We start from the raw sequence: 27,691 nt of genomic DNA, 5'->3' as shown, positions 1-27,691 counted from the left end.
CATATGCACTTGGATGCTGTGCCTGCAGCAGTCAGGGACGACAGATCCCCCAGGAACAGTTGTAAATATTCTTAACCACTAACCCATCTCTCCAGCTCTAAAGGACTGCAATCCTGGGCTGTGATAATGAGATTCTGTCAAAAAACAAAGAAACAAACAAAAAAAAAGAAGAAATGATATTATGATAAAAATATAAAGATACTTTTATACAGTTTGGTGTTTGATGAAGATGTTAATACCACCAAGTCTCTGTCTCTTGAGAGAGAGAGAGAGGAGAGAGATATGAGATGAGTAAACCAGGTGACCTCAAAGACTTATTAGATAAATAAGGATGACCTTGAGCTCACAGTCTTCCTGCCTCAACCTCCCAAGTGATGAGTTACGGGCATGTAACACCATAGCTGACTTATGTGGTGTGGTGGGGGATTGAACTCAGGACTGCATTCTAGGCAAGTAGCCTTATCAGTGGAGCCCCATCCCCAGCTCCAGGATAAATCTTAAAAATACATTGAGAGTTGCTTAATGTAGCTCAGTCTTGGGGAAATGTTTTAAGTACCAAGTATTAGGAAACATCTAGAGGTAAGCTTATTAGACTTAGGGGAAAACTGCTATATTAGTCTTATTGGTTTTACTTTCATATTTTAAGAATTATGGGTCCTTATTGATTTGATAAGGATTTATTTTGGGAAAATGAAACTGTTATTCAAGTTACATAGGGTGGAATGTGCTTTTTAATTTAAGGGATAGCCTGTTGTAAGGACCTTGAAGTATATTTTAGAATCAGACCGTTTGGGTTTCAGTATAGTATAGTCTGGCTGCTTTTGCAAATAACCACGAGAATGTTTCCTGCTCCCGTGGGGTTGCAGCAGTTAAATGAGTTAATATGTAGTCTTCACTCTGCATGATCGTGCAGTTGTTGAATAGAGGACAAAGTACTAGTTGCACATGAGCTTTCTTTAACACTGTCCTTTGCAAAGTGAGATCTGCCAGTAAGATTATGCTTATTGAGTGTTTTACACATGACTCAATGCCAAGGAACAGTTGGCATGCAAATTTAGTTACAATACTTAGCAACCTTGATTATAACACTTGGTCCTTAACGATCATTTGTACTGGATTTCAGCAGAAGGAAACAATAGCTTATTTGCATTCACAAATTGAAGTTCTTGGAGTTTTACCCAGGCATACACTGATAAGTGAAAATTGGTACTAATGAGGAAAAAAAAGTTCATTTATAGTAATAAATATGTATGCTTTTAGAAGTAAGCTAAGCCAAATAGAAATGACTTACAGAAATCTTATTACGTAGGTACATTCTTTTGGTGGTTTTTATTTTGATAGAAATGACAAAGTAGGAAATAGCACAGTGTTGTGTTAGAAGGCAAGAAACCAGGACTTAAACTTGACTTCGCCACTAACCTGGGGTCCATCTCTTTGTGTTAAATATTTTCTTTATGTAGTCTCTTGATTAAATATTTTCCGGTGTTTGTAGATGCTTCCATTCTTATAAAATGGAGGTGATAGGACCTTGTGTTCTGTATGATGAGCATAGTAGTGCTTACTTAAAACATGACATAGTAGTTGGCAGATACTAAATATTCATATTAACCATTAAAGTAAGTGTGTGTAATAACTGTTTTATATACTTTCATTATTAGTATTTAGTATAAATTGAATTTTTAAAGTATTAAGGATTGTGGGGCATATAGTTAGTTTTTTGTAGAAGTATAGATCCATTTTTTTAAATCTTATGGAAATGTATGATATAACTTGCTTGTGATATCAAAGACAGTGAGCAGTATACTTACTTGCTTATGCAGTTACATGATCACCAGGGGTTAATTTGTTTATTTCATAGCCCATGCTGGTCTGCATGCTCTCAGATGCTGGGAGTACAGGATTGGACTGCCATGCTTGGCCTGAACTCAGCATGTTATTGCTTGTGCTGGAGCCAGCAGTCAGTCATTGTGTAAAGTGTTTTAATAAACTTCTTTTGCTTCTTGAATGCTTTCCCTCCCAGATGTTTTTAAGGTTTTTCAGGACTGTTCAGGTCATTTCTAGCATGAATTAATCAGTGTGCTCTAGCTTATATAAGACTAAATCTAGACATTAAACTGTTTTTGTTTTTGTTTTATTTTTCAAGATAGGCTTTTTCTATGTAGCCCTAGCTATTCTGGAACTCTGTAGACCAGACCAGGCTGGCCTCAAACTCAGATATCTGCCTGCCTTTGCCTCCTGAGTGCTGGGATTAAAGGTGTGCACCACCAGTGCCCCACAGCACCAAATATTTAGTTGTGTTACTGATAAAGCTCCATCATGTACACAAACTACATTTGGAAGATAGAATTTATCAAGTTCTGTATTCTTTTTTTTCCTTTTCTTTCTTGCATCACTCATAAATATTAAATACAAAATGATATTTTTAGTCTATTTAATCTATTGAATATGTACTTTATTATGAATTTCCTGATAGGTCCTCCTCATCGACTAAAAGTGAAACCTGACTCGGAAATTCTAGTTATAGAGAATGGAACAGCCTTCCCTTTTCAGGTGGAAGTTGTGGATGAGTCAGACAACATAACAGCACAACCAAAGCTGATTGTCCACTGTAAGGTAAGCTCACTGTGATGTGCAGTTAGGAACACTTCAAGTGATTGTCCACTGTAAGATAAGCTCACTGTGATGTGCAGTCAGGAACACTTCAAGCTGATTGTCCACTGTAAGGTAAGCTCACTGTGATGTGCAGTCAGGAACACTTCAAGTGATTGTCCACTGTAAGGTAAGCTCACTGTGATGTGCAGTTAGGAACACTTCAAGTGATTGTCCACTGGAAGGTAAGCTCACTGTGATGTGCAGTTAGGAACACTTCAAGTGATTGTCCACTGTAAAATAAGCTCACTGTGATGTGCAGTCAGGAACACTTCAAGCTGATTGTCCACTGTAAGGTAAGCTCACTGTGATGTGCAGTCAGGAACACTTCAAGCTGATTGTCCACTGTAAGATAAGCTCACTGTGATGTATTGTGATGTGCAGCTAGGACACTTCTGTTGTTAGTGAATGGCAATGACTGTCTGTTTGCTGCTTCACAGGTGAGCCTTAAATATTAAGTTTTTGTATTGTTTTGTTTTTAAATTCTGCAAGTTACAACATTTAATGAAACCAAAGGAAATAAATCAGACTGTCTTTTTGCCCTCTTTTTTTTTTAATCATTTTTTATTTTGGTTTGTTTTTTTGTTTTTTGTTTGTTTTGTTTACAAGACTGGGTTTCTCTACGTAGCCCCAGCTATCCTAGAACTTCCTTGCTCTGTAGACCAGTCTCTTCCCACCCCACCCCACCCCACCCCCCAGGTGCTGGGATTAAAGGCTTGTACCACCACCGCTCGGCTTAAATCAATTCTTAATGATTATTCCATGGAAAATTTCTTAGACCCTTTCCTTATCAAAAGTCTTTCAATAACACAAAGGTCAGTGAAGATACTAGCTCTTCCCAGTTTTGTTTCTTGCCTTCATTTCTTTTTTCTTTTCTTTTTGGGAACTGAATTTAAGGCCTTATTTATGCTAATCAATTTTTTTTTTTTTTTTTTCGAGACAGGGTTTCTCTGTGTAGCTTTGCGCCTTTTCCTGGGACTCACTTGGTAGCCCAGGCTGGCCTCGAACTCACAGAGATCCGCCTGGCTCTGCCTCCCGAGTGCTGGGATTAAAGGTGTGCGCCACCACCGCCCGGTGCTAATCAAATGTTTTTTTTTTTTTTTTTTTTTTGTTTTTTTGTTTTTTTTGTTTTTGTTTTTGTTTTTCGAGACAGGGTTTCTCTGTTTAGCTTTGCGCCTTTCCTGGAACTCACTTTGGAGACCAGGCTGGCCTCAAACTCACAGAGATCCGCCTGGCTTTGCCTCCCGAGTGCTGGGATTAAAGGCGTGCGCCACCACCGCCCGGCTTAATCAAATGTTTTAATCAAATGTTTTATCATTAAGCTATAGCCTCATCCCTCTTGATTTTTTTTTATTTTGAGACAGGATTTCATCAAATAGTTCAATAGCCCCAAAAGGCTTGAATTTATGATTCTTTCTACTGCCTTAGTCTCCTGAGTATTGGGATAAAAGGCCTTCACTACCAGGCCCAGCTAAGCAGTTTCATAAGTTTGCTCCCTTCTCTTTCCTTTACCCCCTCATATGTATGTCTCTGTGTGTGTCTGTTTTCATGTGTCTGAACTCATGGCAGAGTAGCTGTCCAGCTTGCTTCAGGAGATTCCTGTCTGTGACTCCTGCCTTGCTTTAGGAGCACTGGGGTTGGAGAGGTGCACTGTAGTGACTAGCTAGCTTTATGTGGTTTCTGGGGATTCAAACTTGGTCTTCCTGCTCGCATGGAGGTGCTTCATCAGCTGCTGCGCTGTCTCCCCGTGTCCCTCCCTAACCTTAGTTGAGGTGTTTGTCTATAAAGAGAGTGCACAAACAAAGGTGGGTGGTGGGTGAGATCTACAACAAAAGAAACTCAAGACAGTAAAAAAGAGGGCTGAAGAGATGGCTGTAATGGAATTCCAGTTCCAGGAGATCCCGCACCCTCTTAATGCCTGAGATGACAGACACATTCATACATGCACGTGACATTTTTTTAAGTTAAAAAAAAAGAATAATTTTGAGGAAGGTTTTCTAAAAGGATAAATTTTATGTAACATAGAAAATCACTCTTTTTATTAAAAAATTCTAGTGTTTTGAGTTTTATTTAGAATTTTCCAGTGTAGAGCCAGAAACACTAGCTCTGGTAAATTACTCAAGAATTTGAACAGTACTCAGTAGTTATGGATTAGGTAGTTAATGATCTTTCTGTCCTCCCTCCAGTTTCTAGGTGCTCCAAGCTTACCAGTCTACACTGTGGATTGCAGTAGCTCTGGGACCAGCATCCTAACAGGGCCAGCAATTCAAGTTCAGAACATTAAGAAAGACCAGACGCTGACTGCCAGGATTGAGATACCTGTAAGCTACCTCTCTCTTTGGTTTTACTTGGAGTCTTGAAGGTCTTTAGCCTAGAGTATTTATGCAAAGTTGTTTGATGCTAAAATGTATAATACTTTGGTTCTCATAAGAAAAACAATGTGAACTATAATAATATTTTAACATTATGTATGACATATTAATAATTTTCTTGATCAGATCTCTTACAAGGTTTATAACTACTAGTGATTATATTTCCTTTTTTTTTTTTTTCCTTTTTGTTTCTGAGACAGGGTTTCTGGCTGTACTGGATCTCGCTCTGTAGACAAGGCTGGCCTCAAACTCACAGAGATCCACCTGGCTCTGCCTCCCCAGTACTGAGATTAAAGGCGTGTGCCACAACCGCGCCATTATATTCTTAAAACTTACCTAATATTAAAATGTACTATTTTGTTTTATTTCTTTGTTTTTTTGAAAATTCTATAAATATCTCCACTTAAACTATCACTGAAAGACATGAAAACTTTTACTTTGTTTTTTTTTTTTTTTTTTTTTTTTGGTTTTTCGAGACAGTGTTTCTCTGTGTAGCTTTGTGCCTTTCCTGGATCTCGCTCTGTAGACCAGACTGGCCTCGAACTCACAAAGATCCACCAGCCTCTGCCTCCTAAATGCTGGGATTAAAGGCGTGTGCCACCACTGCCCGGCTACATTCTAATACTTTTAAAGCTAATTATATTTTTATAATCTTTTTCCTCCTCCTCAGTCAAACCTAGGGTCTTTGCCAAGAATTTTCCCCTGAGCTACATCTCAGCCCTTGATAATCTTAAAATATTTAGGAATCATTTCCTTTTTGCAATACTGTAGGCAATTTGTGTGTGCATATGCAAACATGTGCGTGCACATAATATCTTGCAAACTGTCAAAAAGTATAGGACTCACAGTAATGTGGGGATGGGGAGGATCTGGCCTTTGAGGCAAAAAAGACTTATGTAATTATACAGTAGTATCAGAAGACCAGGAATTCAGTTTAGTTAAATAGCAAGTTGTATCTGCTTTTAGGCAGTTTTTAGTGTCTTATCCAAAGGATGCAACCTTGAGAGTATGGAGTCAAGTATTTGTGTATGCCTTTAAAATAAATTGCTTGATATTTTATAATGTAGGAATTTTAAATAAAATTTAAATAACTTACGTAAATGGGTTTCTATAGGAATAGCTATAAATAGACAAGGAAAGTTTAAAGTTATTTTAGGATCAATAAATAACTTTGTGTTGTTGAAGGTATTATAATTTATTAAAGAAGTGATGGTTTAATAGTTTAATTTTGTATGCCTAAATGCAACTTCTTTATGATGGAGCTATACAATCGTAGTATACTCGTAATCAATATAAATTTCTCAGTATGTTGATAAGCTCAGCTTTCAAGGCATCTAAAGCTCTTCTGGCTATAAACAAGTTTTTTCATTTATCCCAGTGTGCTATTAATTGGGGGCAAAAAAAAAAAAACCCACAAAATTTCAATACAGCTTAATACTAAAAAGTAGTATCTTCTGTGGCAGCAATTTGCCTTCAATTTTATGGAAAGTTCTTGGTTTCTTCTTTATTGAATCTGTAACAATTTAAATCTTGTGAATTTATAATTTTAAAGTGAATTTGAAAATAAGAAAGAAGGCATCCTTGTTAGTAGTTTTCAGAATGTATCCAATGCCATTTATGCCTGATGGTATAAAGTTTTTAGTGTTAAAAGTATAATACCTTTTCTGTTTGTTTGTTTTAAAGGCAAGGTCTCCTGTATATTCCAGGCTGACCTTGAACTTACTGACCTCCTGCCCACACCTCCCAAGTGATGAGATTACAGGTGGGTGCCACCACATCTGGCTTATAATACCATTTTAATGATAAACGTTACAAGTGTAACTATGTTAAGATGATCTTTCCTAATATTGAAACTAAATTATTAAACAGTGCCGTGGATTTGCCATTAGATAAAAGAGGAAATGAATACGTAGGTCACTCAATGTATATTCATGTTTTCTCTTCTAGAGTTGTAAAGATGTGTCACCTGTGGAAAAGACTATCAAGTTACTTCCCAGTAGTCACGTTGCTCGCCTACAGATATTTAGTGTAGAGGGACAGAAGGCTATCCAGATCAAACATCAGGATGAGGTTAATTGGATAGCAGGTGATGTAATGCAAAATCTAATTTTTCAAATGTATGATGAAGGAGAAAGAGAAATCAATATTACACCATCCTTGGCAGAAAAAATTAAAGTAAGTATTTTATACAGATTATTTACTTGTAAATACTCTTATGTTTAGAAAATTGAAATTTTATGCATAGCCTATAAGATTGTTTATCAATAAGATTGTTTATCAAAAAAAATACTGTTATTAGATTGGTCCTAAAGGAATTGTGGTATTGGACTGTAAGTTTGATTTAAATCATAATTAGACTCCCAACACATTTTTGCCAATGGGAAATAAGCTTGTATGTTCCTAGAAAATAAAAATAGAAATTCTGTGTACTCATGGAAAGCGTAAGAGAGGACAGCAGTTGAGCTGGTCAGCTTATTCTCAGGAAGCTCACTGGGCTGCCTTACTGAGCTTCCTTTCCAGTTAATTTTAGATGCTGAGTGCCATTGAGAGTGATGTAATGATAGGGAATATGAGTCTCTTGCCTGGCTAGTACCACCACCCAGTTTTGTCCTTTTTGACAACTTTTTTATTTTTGTTATTATTTTGTCCACTTGGTTTCTTGTAAACATTGGGCTTCAGAGCAATTCTGGTTCAGTCAGGGTAGCTAAAATCTGGAAAGGCCCCACTGGTTCTAGGGCCTCCTCCAGGTGGCCGAGTCTGCCTTGTTGTTCTCTGAGCTCCAGGGCTTCTCCTCTGACCTCCTTTATGACTGAGTGCAAACAACCCAAAACAGCAGAGCATGGGGCAGGGGTAGCTGGAGCCTGGGCTGTGCCTGAGGCAGGAGCTGAGTCCATCTTTTATCATAGCCGTGAGTGCTTCTGCATTGCCAGAACCTGTCTGCACAAGTGAACCTTATCAGGGACTAGGGGGTCCAGCCCCTCGATAGTCCCCTCCCAGGGTCCGGGAAGAATCTACAACCAGCTGATAATTGATCTTTGAAGAAAAGAAATGGATCTATGTACATGAAACTCCTTAGTCCATACACTTCCTTATTCTGTCACTTCTCTCTCTACAAACTTATACTCTGCTCTCATTTTAAGCTCCTTTCTTGCCCAGTTTCTCTTTACATTTATCTGTTGTTCCCTCTAGGTTCTATCTTAATTCCTTCATCTAGTCCTGCCCCTTCTAGGTTCTCATCCATCTAGTTCTTTCTCATCTCAGCTCCTCTCCCATCTCCTTCTCTGTCATCTGGGTCTTCCTCATCTTGTTCTTTCCCACCTGGCTCTTCCTCATCTTCCATCTCGTTCCTCTGGTACTCTCTTCTAGCCCTACAACCTAGTTCTTCCCCGTCTCAGTTTTTTCCTCTCAAGTTCTTATCCATCTAGTTCTTCATTCTCTTTTCTCTTTTCCGTCCTCCAGTGCCCTGGAAGTCCTGGTAGATATACACTTACAAGCAGTATTCCCTTAGCAGTGCAAAGCCAGGCTTCCAGGGTCAAATGGAGGGGTGATAAGAATCACATAGAGGGGCAATAACCGTTAATTATTATTTGCAACCCCAAAGGGAAGTGACCAATGGGGAAATGAGTTAACTAAAGGCTAAATTCGGGTAATATCTAAAAAGAGGGATCTTGGGTGCTCAACAATAATCTTAAACATGATTGGTAGAAAATGTTAAGAATCTATAAGCTGCTAGGTTAATGGGAGAAAATAAAACTGCCTGCTTTTTTCCTGTGGCTCCTATCTGTCCAAGCTATCTGCCGTTTTTCTGCAGGGTGGGGGAAAGTGTGCTCAGTCGCTAGGTAACCTGTGTACAGCTAGATGCCTCTGGTGATAGTTAAAGGGAGATCTGGAACCAGAGGTAAGATTTGGGAAAGGAGGAAGTAAACCTTAATTGGCACATCCGCCAGGCCTTCTCAAACAGGTAACCTGGATGCTTAAGTCTGTTCTTAGAGAATACAGAGGTATCTCTGATAAGGTACTTTCCTCCATCTGGAGATGGACCTGGCCGGATGCTGCCAATGATGATAATTACAGGGAGGCTTGAACTGGGGTTCTGGCTGAGCATAGCTGTCAGTGCAGAAGGTTATCTAAATATTCCTAGAAGTGGTTAGATAAAGAGTTAGAGGTCTATAAAGTTAGTAAGGCTGTAAGAAAGGAGGGTCTGAGCTAAATTGTGTAAAGCTATTTAACATCCACCTGACCTAGGTGGTGTCTCCTTGTGGAATTTGCCTTAAATCTGGAGTCTTTCCTGTGGACTGTTCCTGTCCTTGAAAGTGATTAAGGGAGATATCTGATTCCAGAGAAAGCCTTTCCTGAGGCTGTTCTCCAAATACCTGGAATGTGTATGTCCAGAGAGTGATCATTGTTAGCCCTTCTTAGGGAAAAGTCAATTGGGAAAACTATGAAGGCACACATGATTTTCATAACCGAAGACAGCTGATATATGACAAGCCAAATAACACCAAACCTCTTGGGATTTGGCTTCCTCTGGAGGAAATCCTTGATCCTCCAGGTAGTGACTTTGCCATAACCAGCGGAGTTCTTAGGATATATTCCTGCGGCCCACAGCAGAACTTCAGGCTCCTCCTAGCTGGAACCAGAAAGGCTAGGGGCATTCTCCTGTGAGGTCGGTGCCAGGGGCTCTCATCCACATCCACTGCATCATTACAGAGTCATACCTTGCTGTGTCCCATGTCTGTTTGGTAGACTCTGACAGCCTTAACTTGGCTTCTGTCTTGGGGATGCTCTGTTGGGTTATCATCTGACAGCAGGCCAATTGGGCTGATGGCTGAAGTTTTACAAGGTCCAATATAGGCCTGCTATAGAAGTCCTGGTGATTTATTTTGGATGTTGGACATCCACTCTCTGAGGTCCTCCTTGGGAGGGGAGGTTAGTAACAGTTTCTGGGCCAAAGTCTATTCGTCATACATTTTTTTTTTTTTTTTTTTAAAAGCATGGCTGTAGTGGCAACTGCCCACAAATAAGTCAGCCAACTGGCCAAAACAGGATTAAGTCTTTTGAACAGATAGGCCACTGGCTTCTTTAAAGATCCGCCTTCATGGGATGGGACATTTTCCCCCTTCTTCCCCCCAGTCTGCTGGAGGCAGGGGGGTGGGGGGGTGGGGTGGGGTGGAGTATGGTGCAGTGCCTTTAGCCTGTGAGGATTTGTACTGGGGCAGCACTGGGTGGCCGGGGCTCCATTGTATACCTGTTTCTTCAGCCAAGAGAACTGGCAGAACTGACACACAGTCACACAGTAAAGACAACTAGGCTTGGCCATCACACATTCGTACACATGAAAAGACCAGTGGAGTGCAGTGAGGTCGTACGCGGATCCTGAACACTGGACTTAGTGGCTGCCTCTGTCCTCTCTGTGATCCTAATGCCTCTGAGGAGTCTGACATCTCCGACAGAAGATGCTTTAACTAGACTTACCTCTGGAGGTGTCAGACTCCTCAGAAGCATTAGGCAGTGATTGATCAAAGGGGTCCTGAGGCCCTGGAATGGATCGGGTTGCACACCCCCAGGAGCTCCTTGACCACCGCACTCTTACCCGCTCGGAGGGCCTCTGACACTCTGCTATATCTAGGGGTCTCCCTGGGGCATCCAGAAATGTTGTGGAGTATCCACTAGAAAAGACAACTCCAGGTTTAAGCCAAAAGAAAATCTTTATTAGCTGGCTAGCAACTACATTGGGTGTTCATCAGTGATCGCAGTGTAGCTCTGAGACTTTATCGGGTCTGGGGCCCTGGTTCCAGTCCTTGCTCTGGCCCGTGATTTCTTTCCTCCATTGCAGAGGGAGGAAGAACTAAAAGAGAATTAGGCCTCATGCTAGAGGAGCAAACCATCACCTTCTCTCACACTTAGATTTGAGGATCACTTGAACAGTTGTACCAAGGCCCTGCTTCTGAGCTGTGAGCTGCCTCCTACCCTTCTTCAGCGAGGCATGTTGACTCATCACTGGAGAAGGGGAGGTGCGCTGGGCCAAACCTTTTTTCTTCTTATCAAGATTTTTTTTAAATGTCTTTTTCCTTGTCTTTCTCAAATCAAAACTACAGTCTTTGAGGTGGTTGTGCACCTTCAGAGACTTAGTAATGGTGGAAGGGAGTCAGGCCTCCCATGTTGTAGCATTAGGGTGAGCAGGATACAGTTTCTTACCTTCTGTTACTTGAGCAACACACACTAGAAAACAGTATCAGTGACTTTTGAACTCACAATCGAAGACTGAAAGAGCAAGTTGAGCTAAAAGTTCTTAAATATGAATCAAAAGTTTAAACTAGGATATAGTGTGGTAGTTTAAAAGAATGGATTAAATGTCACATTAAAACATGTAATTTAGGGGATAAAAAATTTAAGCTAGAAATCCTGGAGAAAGGATTTAACCCAGAAGGTGACCAGAAAGGTAAAACAGCAGTGACGCGCCCTTTCTTGCAGAGTAGAAGTCCCCAGGGATCACATTCAGAGCCTCCACTCGGACCTCTCCGTGATGACATGTACACATTCTTGTTTTCCATTTGGGGATTTCACACTTGGGTGTGTCTGGTTTTGAGACAAGTGTCTCCGGTAGGCCAAGCTGGCCTTTAGCTGCTAATGCTCTTGCCTCCATCTCCCAGCCACTAGGATTGCCTTCGTGTGCTGTAGCGGGGGTCTTTGCGGGGGTTTTGGGGTTTGTTTCTTCAAAGAACAAGGTCTTGTATTTAGCCCATTCAGGCTTCCAACCTGGAATCATCCGCCTCAGACTTCTGGGAGTGCCATCATGTCTAGCTGCCCAGTGACAACCCTGGAGCAAAACTAAAGATATTTGGTTTTCAATTTTTACTCTGAAGATTGGGAAATATTTACCACAAAACCAAAGATGCTTGTTCATTATATTATATACTATTATTTCTGATCATAAAGTGCCTTTCTAGCTGGGCATGGTAGTGTACACCTTTAATCCAGGACTTGGGAGATAGAGGCAGATAGCTCTCTGATTTTGAGGCCAACCTGTTGTACATAGAGTATTCCAGTACAGCCAAGGTTACATAGACTCTGTCTCACAAGAAAATACAAAAACAAAACAAGAAAAAACAACTTTGGTGTGTGTGTGGGGCACAGATTATAATTTAGTTTTAAGCTTCTTGAGTTACTAGGTGGGGTATGGTGGCACATTCCTATAATCCTAGCAGTTGGGAGATAGAGGATCATGAGTTCATGTCCATCCTAAACAACTGAGTTTGGAGGCAGCCTGTTCTACCTGGAACCCTGTTTCAGTCTTTAGAAAACAAGTGGTTATGGGAAGGCTTTGAGTGAAGCCTCTCAGCTTTGTGTTATGTATCTTCTCTCCTAGGTTAACTGGACTCCTGAGGTTAACAAAGAACATTTGCTACAAGGTCTGCTTCCTGATGTGCAAGTACCAACATCTGTGAAAGATGTGCGCTACTGCCAGGTTTCTTTCCAAGATGACCACGTCTCTCTGGAAAGTGCTTTTACAATAAGGTTTGTGAGCTTGTATTTTGAGTTATTTGGAGTGCCATATAGCAAGATAGTGTGCTGCAGCGCGCGCGCACACACACACACACACACACACACACACACACACACACACACACACACACACACGAAAAAAGTTCCTTTTAAGATGAAAGAATTACATACCTTTTAGTTTCTATAAAATATGGGAGATTGTCTTTACAGAAAGGTTTCATTGTACATAGGTTGATTGTTGGGGTTTTGTTAGAGACAGAGTCCTGCTATGTAGCCCAGGCTAGCTTCAAACTCACTGTTGTTTTTCTGTTGGCACAGAGGCTTTGCTTTAATTATCTACTGCTGTTTCAGGCAGTAATTGCTGCTCCGCAGTTACCGGCCTGCTTCTCTGGCAGCCTCAGCCTGGCGGGAATTCTGTTCCCACAGGCACCGGCTCTGTAGCTGCAGCCAAATACAGCTTTTAATTAAATCTCTGTCCTTGTATTTATCAGTATGATTCAGGAGTCAGAGGCTGGGGTGAAAAGCTGCTATGTTAGAGAAGTTGAGTAGTAACCAGCTGACCTCTCTTTGCCGAGGTCTTGGAAAGATCCCCTCTGTACCTCCGCCAAACCAAAACCCCGTACCACTCCAAGCTTTTACCTACTAATTCCTGTGCGTGTCTCTGTCATCTTCCAGAGACCCTCTGACTCTCTATGATTATTGCTCTCTGTCAGCTAGTTGTTAACTCGGTCTCCTGACCCAAGGTGGATTTTATTTAAATAATGCAAATGTAGACTCGGAGTTCACAGTGCAATCGAATATCCCACAACAGCTCACAGTTCTCCTGCCTCAGCTTCCTGAGTGCTAGGATTACAAGTGGTAGCACTGTATATGACTGATAGTGATTACTCTTATCATGATCATAAACTTGCACTTCATTGATCCATTAGTAACTAAAAATGCACCAAAGTTTCTTCAACTGGAAACAACAGAGGCCCAAAATATATGAAAGGTAAAGTGTGGTTTTTAGAGGGAAAAAATTATCACATTGGTTAGTGGTGAAACTTAGTTCAATCAGAATTAATCTACACACCTCATAGAAAAGAGTAGAGCTTAATATAAAGGAGCAGAAGACTTCCTGTCGCACAGCCCCTTGGCCACCTTTCCAGTGACTCTAGCACTGTGACCCTCTACCTTTTCCCGAGCTGTTCTCTGCACCAGGAGCAGTTCTACTTCTCTGACCATAACTCATTGTTGTGATTTATTCTTACCTGTCTGTTGACAGTATTTCCTTATTACAATTTCCTCTTAATGTAATATAAAGAGTATAATGTAATTTCTTTTTGCAGTCAATAGCTATTTAAAATGAAAGATTTGGAAGAGGGCTGTTGTATTTAATTTAGGGCATCAAATATGTGTTGTTCTTCACTTTTTTTCTGCAACTAATGGTTCATTAAAGCCTTTTAACCAAATCAATTTTAGACCACTTCCTGATGATCCCAAACATTTAAAATGTGAGTTAAAAGGAGGAAAAACGGTGCAGATGGGCCAAGAGCTTCAAGGAGAAATAGGTTTGTATACCCACTTTTTTTTTTTAAAATAATGCTGGCTTTCATTAGTGTTTTAAAATGTATGTTCTGAAAGATACTTTTTAGCATACAGTGAAACTCAGTTTTATGATAGTTTGTTTAGAAAATCTTGCCTTTGTTAGAAGAAATAGTTACGAACAAATTGAATTGATCCTATATAGCCTTTATTTTTTTCCTTATAGCTATAAAATTAAATACCATTAAAATGTTTCTTTTAAGTTTTAATTATTAAAAAATCTGATTTAGGCATTGGGATATAGCTCAGTGGTGGAGCATATATATCTACCATGTATGCAGGCCTATGTTCAGTCCCTAACACCTCACAACTAAAAATAATATTAACATTGGTGTACCTCAGAAATTCAAAGTCACTTGGTTACTGGCAGTATTGAAACATTCCTGCACAGGTTCTTGATACAGTTTTAATGATTATAAGAGAAATAAGTATAATTGTAAATTACCTATGTATGAGAGTAAAGCTTCAAAGTATATTGTATGTGTAAGATATATCTTTAAAAGGATTTTAACTTACAGCTTTTCTCTCTTTTAAGTTGTTACAGTTACAGATCAGTATGGAAATCAGATCCCAGCATTTTCACCAGATTCTTTATCTACGTTGTCAATTGCTGGAGTTGGACTTGATAACTCTAACTTGAAAATCACTTTTGAGGTAAAACTACCTTATAAAATTGATTTTGTGTTTGACAAAAGTTGGTGGGAAAATGAAAATAATGAAAGTTTAACTTTACATACATTACTTTTAATTTTTCAAAACCATGTTTTGTTTGTGTATGTTTATATGTACCATACATGGTTAAATGCTTGCCATAGTGTCTCAAATACTGAACTCAGATTTGGTGGCAGGCTTCATTGTTACTAGATGAGTCATCTTGCCAGCATTCACCTTATATCTAAAATTCTTCTGTAGATAAAACTTTTATTTGAAATATTGTGGGGATAGCATATGTGAGGTCTGGAGCTTTCAAAATACAATGAATTTGCACATTGGAAAACACCAGTAACCAGAATTGCAGATGTTTCCTCTGGTCCCATCATTCACTTGCAGCCGTCATTGGCGTTTCCACTAACCATATCCCTTTGGAGCAAATTGTAGTTGTTAGACTATTTCACTATTTAAATACACATGTGTCAGCCTACGTGTACACAATATGTAAATTTTCAGTTAAGTGTTTAAATAAAACTTAGTGCTTATCCCCCGCATTAAAACAGGATACTGAGGAGAAAACTCACTGTTTAACTTTGCTACTGTATGGTTGCTTCACTGTAGCTTGAGAAGTAAAGGCCCTGAGAGAATTCTTGGAGCTTGAAACAAGCATGAAGCCCTCTTGTTGAAAAGGTCAAAGCCAGCATTAGGTGAAAGGATGTTGTGGAGTTGGGTCTTGACCAAACCTGCCAGCAGTGTAGGTTAGAAAAAGGAGTTCCCCAGATCGACAGAATTTGATCCATTGATTGCATTATGCTTTTTGTTGACAGGATACCATGAGAATTTCCTCACTAGTTTCTGCCTTTACAAGTCTGCTCTGTGTGACCTCAGGTTACTATCTATCTCCCTTTGACTCTGTGTTGATGACGTGAGAGGGGGAATGCACAGCTGTCACAGCTATGTGTAGACAGTCTGCTTCTTGTCACCCTGTGCACACCATGTGCTTGCGTTCTTTAAAAAGTTGACTTTGACACACAAATTGTGCATAGTCATACATGCAGACAGCATCCACATACATAAAAATAAAATAGATTTAGATGTGTACATGAATGTATCTACACATATAGGACATAGGATCATTAACAGCCACTATTAAAATGTGAGTACTTTTGTGCTTTTTCTGGTCTAGAATCACTTCAGTCATATTGCAAAGATTAATAGGTAGTTTCTTTGACTCATTAGTAGGGTGTGGTAACCATTATTCTGAATAATTGATAAGCAGCAACAAAAGCCCTAATCAGAGTGAATATCACCTTGACAAAGGGGAGGGCATGCAAAAAATAATGGGGAGGAAAAATAGTGAAGATAATAGTATTTTACTATGTTGGGTGTTCAGGAAAGACCTTGTTAAATTAAGGTACCATCAATGGAAATACCTAAAGCAAAGCCACAATGAAAAGAGTTACAAACTGACGGGAAAACACGGAGCCACGTTTCTCAGCCAGGTGTGCTTGCTCTGAGGGTTAAAGAAAAGCACAAATACAGATCGAGCATCCCAGACAGAACATTTGAAATGTTCTGAAATGCAGAGAATTTTGACTGCTATCATGATGCTCAAAGTTGCTTGTTTTTAGAGTATCTTATACTTATAGATTAGAAATCTTCCTGGTGTGGGGGACCTGTATTGAATTTCTCTGTGTAGACCTGGCTGCCCTGGAATTTACTCTGCCAACCAGCCTGGCCTTGAACTCACAGAGGTCTGTCTCCTTTTGCCTCCCAGTGCTGATATTGAAGGCATGCACCAGCAGCGCCTGGCTAGATTAGGAATTTTAACCAATCCATGCAAATATTATGAAATTCAGGGAGCTCAGACCAGGCAGGGTGTAGCACAGTGGCTCATGCCTTTAGTCCCAGAAGTAGGGAGCAGAGCAAAGATAGGCAAATCTGTAAGTTCGAGACTGACCTGGGAATCTCTTTGTGTTCAAGGTTAGTTTGGTCTACATAGTGCAGTTCCAGACCAGCCAAAGCTACATAGACCTTATCCCAAACAGACAAACAAACAAACAAATTTAGAGAACTCCAAAATTTGAAACATTTGGTCTTAAGCATTTTTATCAAAGGATAACCTGTAGAAGAAAAGGGGAAATTATGAGAAGATAAGCTAAAAAGAGATCCATTCACAGTTTTTTAGATTCTTTGCCACTGAAAGAAGAGAGAAAGATACCATTTTTCTCTCCTGAAAATAGAATGGAGTATGCTAGTGTTGGCATGGATTTGGTCTCTTACCCAGAAATAGCAGTAGGTGAATTATGCAACTTTTTTTTTTTTTTTTAAAGACTAAACAATAACAACCTGTGTTTTCTCAATGTGCTTCTCTTCACTAGGCTAACACACAGAGCATAAGTGTACGAGGCATCAGATTTACTCCAGGTCCTCCTGGACATAAGGATCTTTGTTTTACTTGGCGAGAGTTTTCTGACTTTATTCGAGTGCACCTAGTTTCTGGACCTCCAACCAAGCTGCTACTTATCGACTGGCCAGAGCTGAAAGAGGTATACCACTTCATATCTTCATGGTAATAATTAATAGTGCAGGCTCATTGCTTTCAGAGCCTTCGTGGATTAGAAGAGATAGATTTTGTTTTAGAAGAAATAATAATTGTAACTAGCTGAGGGGGTGGGGGTGGCAGCACACGCCTTTAATCCTAGCACCCGGGAGGCAGAGCCAGGCGGATCTCTGTGAGTTCGAGGCCAGCCTGGTCTACAGAGTAAGCTCCAGGACAGACACTAAAACTACCCGGGGAAACCCTATCTCGAAAAACCAAAATAATAATAATAATAATAATAATAATAATAATAATAATAATTGTAACTAATTGTAACAAAGCAAGGTAAGATTTTTTTGTTTTGTTTTGTTTTGTTTGAGACAGGGAGGGTTTCTCTGTGTAACAGTCCTGGCTGTCCTGGAACTAGTTCTATAGCCCAGGCTGGCCTCCAGCTCATAGAGATATACCTGCCTCTGTTTCCGGAGTGCTGGGAATACAGGCGTGTGCCACCATTTTCCAACATGAGGTGAGTCTTAACACTTTAGTTATTCACTGAGTTCTAGAGTCTGAAATTATGAATGTAATAATTTAGACCTTTAAAACAGTTCTAGACATACATAAAAATTAGAGCAATAATGAAACTGATTTTACTAGCACCCATTTTATCAGTCAGCCGATTTTTGCTAAATTTGTTTTTTGTTCTTTTATAGTAATATAAAATCTTTATTGCAGTTTTTTTCCTTTGAAGATTAATCTATTTGTGTGTGAGTGTGTTTGTGTGTCTAAGTGGATGTGCACTTGTGTGCACATGTGTCAGGGTGTGCATATGAGGGCCAGAAGAGGTCTTCCTACTGTCCTTTGAGGTAGGGTATTTACCCGAACCTGGGACTTGTGTTGATTGGCTAGGCTGGGAGCCAGCAAGCCCTGGAACCATCCTGCTCTTCCTTCCTCAGAGCTGAGGTTACAGGCTTGTGTTCAACACCCAGCCTGCTTCACGAGTGTTGGGATTTGAACTGCGGTCCTTACAATTACATAGCAAGTGTTCTTGACAGTTAACCATCTCTCCAGTCTTGTTGAAGTTTGTGTAAAGCATATTTCAATGCACCAATACAAATGGACTTTCTGTGAAAATACTTGTCTTAAATATTCATTTTGCAAACATCTGGCAAATCCTACCTATGCTGACTTAATTTACTGATAATTTTAGAATCTAGTGAATTTAGTGTGGTGGCATGGTTGGAGCAGACATCCAATCCCAGCACTCAGAGTTAGGTTTTTAAGATTTATTTATTATGTAGACACTGTTCTGCCTGCATATATGCCTACATACCAGAAGAGGGCACCAGACCTCACTACAGATGATTGTGAGCCACTATGTGGTTGTTAGAAATTGAACTCTGGAAAAGTTCAATTGGATTTCTGGAAAAACAGGCAGCGCTTTTAACCTCAGCCATCTCTCCAGCCCTGAGATGGGAATTTCTCTGAGTTCAAGGCCAGCCTGGTCTACATATAATCCAGTAAAAAAAAAAATTTAAACATTTTGTTGAGAAATTAAAATTGTATATACTTAAAATGTATAATGTTAAATAACAAGATGGATTTAATGATAATAAATGTATCATCTTACATACTTACAGTTTTATGGTGATGGCATTTTTAAAATACAATGTTTTTCAGAATTTCCTTTACAGATGCATTGTATTTTATTCATATCTATGCCCCTCACTCCTCCCCTTAACTCAGCAGTTCTCAGCCTGTGGGTCATACCCCCCCCACCCCCCACCCCCGGAGTTGAACATCCCTTTCACAAGCGTTGCCTAAGGGATTGGAAAACGCAGATATTTATATTACAGTTCATAAGAGTAGCAAAATTACAGTTACAAAATAATGTTATGGCTGGGGGTCACCACAACATGAGGAACTGTATTAAAGGGTCGCAGCATTAGGAAGGTTGAGAGCCACTGACTTAACTCTGCCCAGATCAACAGCCACCTCCAACTTAATGTCCTTTAAAAAAAAATAACCCACCACCAAGTGCATTTTGTGCTTCCCATATACTTGTGTATTTGAAGCCACCCCAGAGTGTGGTCGACTTTCCAGGGGCCTCATCCGTAAAGAAACTTACTTTACCTCTCCCGTAAGCTAGTGACCGTCAGTAGCTCCTCCTTCAGTAATGGCGGCTCATGATCCCCTCTTCTCTCCATACTGGAATGTTGATTGGCTTGGTTTTATACAGCTTTCATGCTAGCATCCACAGCTGCTGTGAATCCATGAGTGTAGCAGCCCTGTCAAGTCCTTCCCAGCCCCTGGCTTTTACGGTCTTTCTGCCCTCTTCCCCATAATGGTTCCTGAACTTTGGTGGGAGGGAGTATGTCATATAGATGCCACATTCATGGCTGAACACTCCACACACACTTACTCTGTATTTCAACCATTTGTGAGTTTTTGCATTAAGAAATGGGTATAAGCCGGGCGTTGGTGGCGCACGCCTTTAATCCCAGCACTCGGGAGGCAGAGCCAGGTGGATCTCTGTGAGTTCGAGGCCAGCCTGGGCTACCAAGTGAGCTCCAGGAAAGGCGCAAAGCTACACAGAGAAACCCTGTCTCGAAAAACCAAAAAAAAAAAAAAAAAAAAAAAAAAAAATGGGTATAAAGATAGGACATAGTTTGATACTTATGTCCATTTAGCAGAAAAAGGATAGTAGTCTCAACCCTGTGGCCCATGAACTCCCCAGCCATGGATTTTTTTTTTTTATAACTACTTAACATTATAATTTTATAAAAGAAAAAAACAGTTTGAAAAAAGAGCCGTGTAAAAATGCTGCAATAATTTCAGGGTTTGAATTAATGAGAATAATAATGTTATAACAAGAACAAGCATATGATTTAAACAGACTCGATCCAGTGAATTAGGTGGTAAACATTAAGAATCCTCCAAACCCATTTCAACAGCAGTTAGACTCTAGTAGAATGGAGATATTGTCTGTGAGAGAACAAAGACACACATTCTCTTGAACTCAGATTCTTGTCCGTCAGTGCCTTCCAGTCTCCCTATCTTTCTGACCCTCCTCCTTTCCCATAATGCATTTCTATGTAAGTACTTTCAGTTTGGCACAGCTTTCTTTTTTATTATTGAGAAATTGTGTCTAATGTTTAGACATTTCTACAGAGTGCCTGTAGTCAGCACTTGGGAGGCTAAGGGAGGAGGATCCTGAGATCAAATCTAGACTGAGCTGTGCTGTGAGACCCTGTCTGTGGATGGACTTCTCAGTTTCACCAGCCAGCTCCCCAAATAACCACACAAGGACTTAATATTAATTATAAGCGCTAGGCCGATAGATTACACATGTTACTAAGTAGCTCTTACATTTTAAATTAACCCATTTCTAGTCCCTTACTTGCTACCGCATGGCTCGTGGCTTGTTACCTTATGTTGTACATGTCCTGCTGCTTCTGCATCATTTTCAAGACTCCACTCTTACTAAGTGTCCTCCTAGTCTGGCTCTCCCGCCCAGTCTCTTCCTGCCCAGCTATGGGCAGTCAGCTCTTTATTAACCAATGAGAGTGATACATATTTACAGTGTACAAAGATTGTTCCACAGCACCTGTCTCAAAAAAAAAACCAAAAGAAGAGCTCACACCTGTGCTCTAGTTTGATAGTACCCCTTTGATTTATGAGAAAACAGAAATTTGTTATAATAATTTGTTATAAAAAATTGTGATTCCCTTTTTCTTCTTTATATAATGTGTTGAAAAAGGGCTTCATGGAAAAGGTAGTGCATTTATTTTTATCTGGGAACATTATATACATATTAACATTTTTATACCTCTTGATGCCAAATAAAGAATTTATTGATGTGTTCTGAAATAAATAGTGTACTTTTGAGGCAGAAAAAGAAGTTCATACTACCAGGTAGAATGTAAACAATAGTGACAGCTTATTAAAAATTATTGTAAATTTATTTTGTAGATACTATAAATTATCAACAGAAACTTTATTTATTTTTTTCTTTTCAAGACAGGGTTTCTCTGTGTAGCTTTGTGCCTTTCTTGTAACTCACTCTGTAGTCCAGGCTGGCCTCAAACTCACAGAGATCCATCTGCCTCTGCCTCCCGAGTGCTGGAATTAAAGGCATGCACCACCACCGCCCGGCATCAACAGAAACTTTGAAATGAAACTTGGAACTAAATTACTTATTGGTTATCAATGTTTTTTAAGTAAATGAGGCTGGAAAAGTAATCATTTAACATCTGGTCATCCTAGCGGTTCCTAACTTAATTGTTACTCTCTCTCATAGATGCTAACTGAAAGATAGCTAGTGTGGTCATTAGGAAAAATTGTGTTACTATATTATTAGTCAATGTTCTATTTCTGTAAAGAGACACCATGACCACAGCCATGCTATAAAAGAAAGCATTTAATTGAGGGAGCATAGCAGCCTGCAGGCAGACGTGTTGCTGGAGAAGTAGCTGAGAGTTCTACGTCTGGGTCTAGATCCAACAGGAAAAGAAAGACTAGGCTTGGAATGGGCTTTTTGAAACCTCAAAGTCCACCTCTGGTGACACACTTCCTTCAATAAGGCCACACCTCTTAACCTTTCAAATAGTCACTCCCTGGTGTCCAGCCTTCAAATCTATGAGCCTGGGGGGGGGGGGCGGGGGATTCTTATTTAAACCACCACGTGTATGCATGCGTTATTCATTTTATGAATGAAGAAACTGAAATAATAACCTGCTAAAACATAAAAGTGACAGAATACATTTATATTCAGAGACATTTGATGTTGTAATTTGGCATTTTCTACTTTTCCCCTGAAAAACCACTACAGCTTAATTTAAAGTCTTAATTACTGAGAAACATCCTTTAGAAGCAGTTAGGGTAGGGCTGGAACTTGTGATCCCCATCTGTACCACATTTAGGGAACAGAGTGAACTGGGACTAGCATGGTGTAATCACGTTTGGGGGTCACTGAGACTGGCAGGGCTTGCCTGCACCCACCCTAGGAGGTGGATTAGATAGTAGAGACTCACACCAACAGCAGAGCAGGCAGTATGTGGAGCTCTCAGTGATTTATAAACCCAAGCTGTTTGTCATCTTGGGTGATGGTCATCGTTAGCTTTGTAAACCAAGCATTGTACTGGTGAGATTCTTCTTTGTTTGGGTATCTTATCCATAGCAAAGCATTACGTTTTCTTCCATTTTTGGCAGACTGCAACCTTGTTTGATTAACTAGTTAACTCAAATAAGGCAGGAGGGTAGAGGAAGTAAAACATGGATAGGAGTGAGGTAATCAGTCAGCTTCCATTTTTTTACTTTATTATTTCTCTCCCATTTAACTTTTAACATCTTCCATGAGATTGATGCTTGATGTGGTATCTTACTTAACAATGTGTCCCTTGGAATGTATCCATTAATACATCACTACGTGGATTTCTGGAGTTGCACAAGTTTTCCATACTTGCTAGAGAGAAAACAAGAAGCATTTGAACTTATGGTATGGATTGTTGTTAACATCATCTTTAGTCAGGGACTAAATGTTATTGGTAAATGCCATTGTATATAAGCTTGAAAACTGACAGAAGTGTTAAACTACATATTGATGCTACAAGCAAATAATGTCAAATGCTGTTTTTCTTTTAAAGAGATTGTTAATCTTTTCTATAAGATGGTCATATACTTAAATTGGCTTTCCAGAGTTTATTTTCATTGACGAAAGAAGCAATTTATAAATATAACCTTACTATAAAAGTAATTACATTGTTCGGCACATACTTGTTTGTGTTTGTTAAAATGTTTGTCTCTATTTCAGCCCCTTCCAGTGATCAATGGAAGACAGTTACAGAACCCTCTCATTGTTCAACTTTGTGATCAGTGGGATAATCACGCATTAGTCTCACATGTTAAAATAAGTCTCATAAAAGTCAACAGTTTAAGGGTAAGTTTCAGACTTCCTGGGATATTTTTCACTGAAAAGTCTATATTTCAGGGTGGAGAGAAGGCTCAGTGGTTAAGAGCAGTTGCTGCGCTTGCAGTGGACACAGGTTCAGTTCCTAGCAACTTAACAACCTTTTGTAACTCCAGTTCCAGATGATCCAGTGCCCTCTTCCAGCCTCCCCAGGCACAAAAATGGAACATAGACATACATGCAGACAAAAGCACCCATACACATAAGATAAAATCAATTAATCTTTTTTTTTTTTTTTTTTTGGTTTTTTCGAAACAGGGTTTCTCTGTGTAGCTTTGCGCCTTTCCTGGAACTCACTTGGTAGCCCAGGCTGGCCTCGAACTCACAGAGATCCTCCTGGCTCTGCCTCCCAAGTGCTGGGATTAAAGGCGTGCGCCACCACCGCCCGGCCAATTAATCTTTTTTTTTTTTTTTTTCTTGGTTTTTTGAGACAGGGTTTCTCTGTGTTGCTTTGCGCCTTTCCTGGAACTCGCTTTGGAGACCAGGCTGGCCTCGAACTCACAGAGATCTGCCTGGCTCTGCCTCCCAAGTGCTGGGATTAAAGGCGTGCGCCACCACCGCCTGGCAAGAAAAAAAATTTAAGATAGTGTAGCTCAACAGGAAAATGATTTCTAGAGTGCACAAAAATCTGTGGTTGATATCTAGCACTTCCTCTCCTCTTGCACTCCCCAAAGATGAGCACTTTATCCTCATGATAGTGTCAGGTGTCACATTCTCTTCTCTTTTCAAAAATGCAGTCTCACGTCATCTTTATTAGTGCTTAATATAAGTCAGAGAGTCTTTACAGTTGGTGAAGTGAAGTTTGTAGCTTGTAACTAATCTAGTGAGCGGCCATCCTGGCACAGTTTGAATGGTTCCTGTCGTCCTACAAAGAGCTAGCGCTGGACTGGCTTCTGGGATGGTGGTCCTCTGCTCCTCACTCTTTCACTGGGGCAGTTGTGAATATAACCTTGTAAATATGGGAGCACACATAGTTGTAGGTATTAATTGTTCCCATGTATATTGGGAGAGCCAGCTGTTGAGAAGCTAGTAGAAACTTCAGGCACCTGGTGCAAGTTGGAGGCCCTTTTTATTCAAAGTTAAAGAGGAGAAGCTTCCGGTCCTTACACTTTTTTTTTTTTTTTTTTAATTTTTACAATGCACCAATAGAGTGAAGGAAATTTATGGCTCATTTATTGCCAGTCAGTTCCAAGAATGTTTCTGAAGATTATGTTCAGATAGTCTGGAGCGTCTATTCACGGATGTTTTATAAGTAAAATAGAACAAATGATACTGTCCAAAACTGGCAGAGCTCCTGAGTTTAATTAATTCAGACAGAATACCAACCGCTATCTCCCAGGATCTCACAAGTTGATTCTAAAAGTTGATACGGGAAATTATAAAGTCACAAAAATGTGGTATTTATAATCCGTGTTCCTAGTAAAGTGATGAAAATCAAGATTTTTAGGTCTGTCAAAGAAGGCTGTAAGATTACTGCTATAAAATGTGATCTAAGACATCTCTGACTTAGGAACAAGAATTTGGGGCCCTATGGGAAAAATTGACTGACCGATAGTTGATCCAAAGGGAAATGAGACAGGACAGAGGGCTTTACTCCTCATTTCCCTTCCTAATCACTGCCTAACCACATAAAGTCAGCCTGTGCCTCTGTAAACTTAGAATTTAGGAGAGTCTGATTTTCTGCTACTACAGCCAATGCACTCTTCTTTTCTTCTGAATATTTGTTTCCAAGAAAATTAAATAGTATTTCCACCTTCAGAATATGGCTGTGGCTCTAGATTCTAGAGAAGCATCTGTTAAAAGCTCAGACTTAATCATTACTGGAAGTGGACACTGACAGTCTCTTTTAATCATTGGTTATTACTGTGAAGGTAGTGTTCAACAGAAAGATCAAAGGAGCACACACGCCCAAATAAACAGCAAGAAGAGTAAAAAGAAAGAATAAAGATTGTTTGTGATGCCCACACTTGAGTATATATGAGTCTATTTCTCCTATACTTCCCAGTCATAAACAGAACTCATTTGACGTTTAGCTGATCTCAATACAGCCAATGTAGTATTCTGCAGCTTGATAACTTTTTGAGTGGTTTTTTTAGAGCATGTGATTACATGTTCTTTCAACTAATTTTAGGTTTGAAGATTTTACTTTTAATAGTTATTTGCAAATATAGCTTAAAATAAGAACATTCTAGAAACATGGTAATAGAAAAGAACTTGATAGATTCTAGAATTTTCTTTTCTTTTTTTTCCTTTTTTGAGTTCCGCCTGCCTCTGTCTCCCAAGTGCTGTGAATAAAGGTGTACACTACCACCACCTGACCTATTTCAAGAATTTTTTAATCAATCTTTTTATTTTGTTTTATTTGTAGCTATTACCTTCAAACCAACAGCATAAAACAGATGATAAAGGCAGAGCCAATTTGGGGGTATTCACTGTTTTTGCTCCAAGGTAAGAACAGAAAATTTTATAGTTTTACAGAGATTGATTTTTTTCTTATAATTTCTGAATTTAAGATTAATAACTCTATAGTGTTAGACAAGAATTGTAACAAGAGTAGAAATAATAATGTTCTCTAAAAAAATTAGTCTTTGTATTAATTATCTCTGAAGGATTCAGTTATAACAATGTAATTTGAACCTTGCCTTTCTTTTTGTCCATTGTTGTTAGGGGAGTACATACTGTGCAGGTTAAAGGTGTCTATAATAAGAGTACCATAGAAGGACCTACAATTAAGTTCATGATTCTTCCGGACCCTGAAAAGCCTATTCGTCTCAATGTTAAATATGACAAAGATGCCTCTTTCATAGCAGGTGGCATATTCACTGGTAAGTACTGGAAAGTATTCAAATAAATCTTTAGTGATAATACCCCTTATAATAATATTAATGGGATAAATTATGTTTGGTGTTCAGTATGATAAAAAAAATACACGTCATTGCCTTTAAATGATAACGAAAATACATAAGACCGAGCAGTTCTTCCTCTCATCCTGTTGTTTTGTAGTCCTTTAATTTTAAGAGTGACTGAAAGTTCATATATAAACCAGGAGTCTGAGGTTAGTCCTTTAAATGGGAGCTAAAGACTGGTGTAGCCCTTTGGAAGCTGAGGCAAAAGGATTGCAGCAAATTTGGGGCCAACTCTGGCTGCAGAGTGAGACCATCTGACAGAAACAAAAAAGAACACGAAATAAGAACTAAGTGGAAACGTAAAGCCATTGAAACCAGGACCATTAGCTTAAATTGTGTAGAAATAAATTGCATCAGGATGTATTAAAGTATTTCAAAGCAACAACCATCCACTAAGTAACTGCTCACTTAGAGTCTTTGTTTTAGTCATAAATATTTACAGTGTTCAGTAAATACAGACTAATGTAGGACATGATTCAGTAATCATACACACTGGCTATTGTTGTCAATAGGAAATTAGTATGTCCTTTATTCAAGTATTTTCTACAAATCTTCTTTTCTTGAAGAGGTGAATGCCTGTGTGTGAAAGAAGCATACCAAAAGGTTAGGGTTAAAATCGTTTAACAGTAATTTTTTAAATATACATATCCATAGGTTTTATACTTCATAAATTTTGTACTCAATTTGGGCAAAATAAAATTGTTTCTTTGAATTTATAAAATATAACAGGTACAAACAAAATGTTGGATATATAGCTAGTAAATATAATGGGGATGTTACATATAGTACTTTAGCTACTTTACCTAGTTAAAGCGTAAAAGAAAGTTTAAAAAAAAAAAACACGTTTTGTTTTGTTTTCAAGACAGGGTTTCTCTGTGTTGCCCTACATGTCCTGGAACTCACTTTATAGACCAGGTTGGCCTCAAACTCAGAAATCTGCCTGCCTCTGCCTCCTGAGTGCTGGGATTAAAGGTGTACACCACAAATGCCCGGCAAAAGTAAAATATTTTTTATTCTCTAAATACATATGGCATACAGTGTTGTGACCAGTCAGCCTAATTCTAAACATATATGGTCACACTATTTTGGTTTTCCATGCTAGATTTACATCATGGCAAACTGAAGCTATGACAAGGAAATATTAGTAGCAAGGATCAATTTGTTAAGATTTATTTAGGAAAACTTGATGGTCTGACTCAGCCCTAGAAAGTTGTCCGTCATAATTAACAGTTTCCTAGAATCATTTTCAGAGATTCCTGGTTAAGTAATGGTCCCATTACTTTTTGTTTTGTGTCTTTGAATAGCCTTATTGTCTTTACCAGAATATTACTATTACATGAATAAGTAAATTTTATGTTTACATGACAGATTTTATGGTTAGTGTGATCTCTGAAGGTGGTAATGTCATCAAAAATATCAATCCAACACGCATTTCCATGAAAATGTGGAAGCTGTCCAGTGGCGTGAGCCGGCCACCAACAAATGTGAGTAATAGCAATCGGGTTCAGAAACTAAA

At 39.2% G+C, this 27,691-nt stretch overlaps 1 protein-coding gene across 1 annotated transcript in view; it reads left to right on the top strand.

Annotated features, from left to right (window-relative positions):
* Smchd1 (structural maintenance of chromosomes flexible hinge domain containing 1) overlaps nt 1–27,691 on the top strand; it is a 153,866-nt gene that overhangs the window by 69,844 nt on the left and 56,331 nt on the right. Inside the window, exons 23-33 of the mRNA XM_028874083.2 lie at nt 2,474–2,613; nt 4,836–4,970; nt 6,969–7,196; nt 12,391–12,539; nt 13,989–14,077; nt 14,647–14,765; nt 17,144–17,311; nt 23,114–23,239; nt 25,638–25,717; nt 25,937–26,094; nt 27,544–27,659. Coding sequence (XP_028729916.1) covers nt 2,474–2,613; nt 4,836–4,970; nt 6,969–7,196; nt 12,391–12,539; nt 13,989–14,077; nt 14,647–14,765; nt 17,144–17,311; nt 23,114–23,239; nt 25,638–25,717; nt 25,937–26,094; nt 27,544–27,659 — 1,508 coding nt within the window. The remainder of the gene's footprint in view (nt 1–2,473; nt 2,614–4,835; nt 4,971–6,968; nt 7,197–12,390; nt 12,540–13,988; nt 14,078–14,646; nt 14,766–17,143; nt 17,312–23,113; nt 23,240–25,637; nt 25,718–25,936; nt 26,095–27,543; nt 27,660–27,691) is intronic.

The sequence above is a fragment of the Peromyscus leucopus genome, chromosome 13 (genome assembly GCF_004664715.2).
Source record: "Peromyscus leucopus breed LL Stock chromosome 13, UCI_PerLeu_2.1, whole genome shotgun sequence".
Classification (NCBI taxonomy): Eukaryota; Metazoa; Chordata; class Mammalia; order Rodentia; family Cricetidae; genus Peromyscus; species Peromyscus leucopus.
This window is presented reverse-complemented; position numbering and strand designations above follow the sequence as displayed.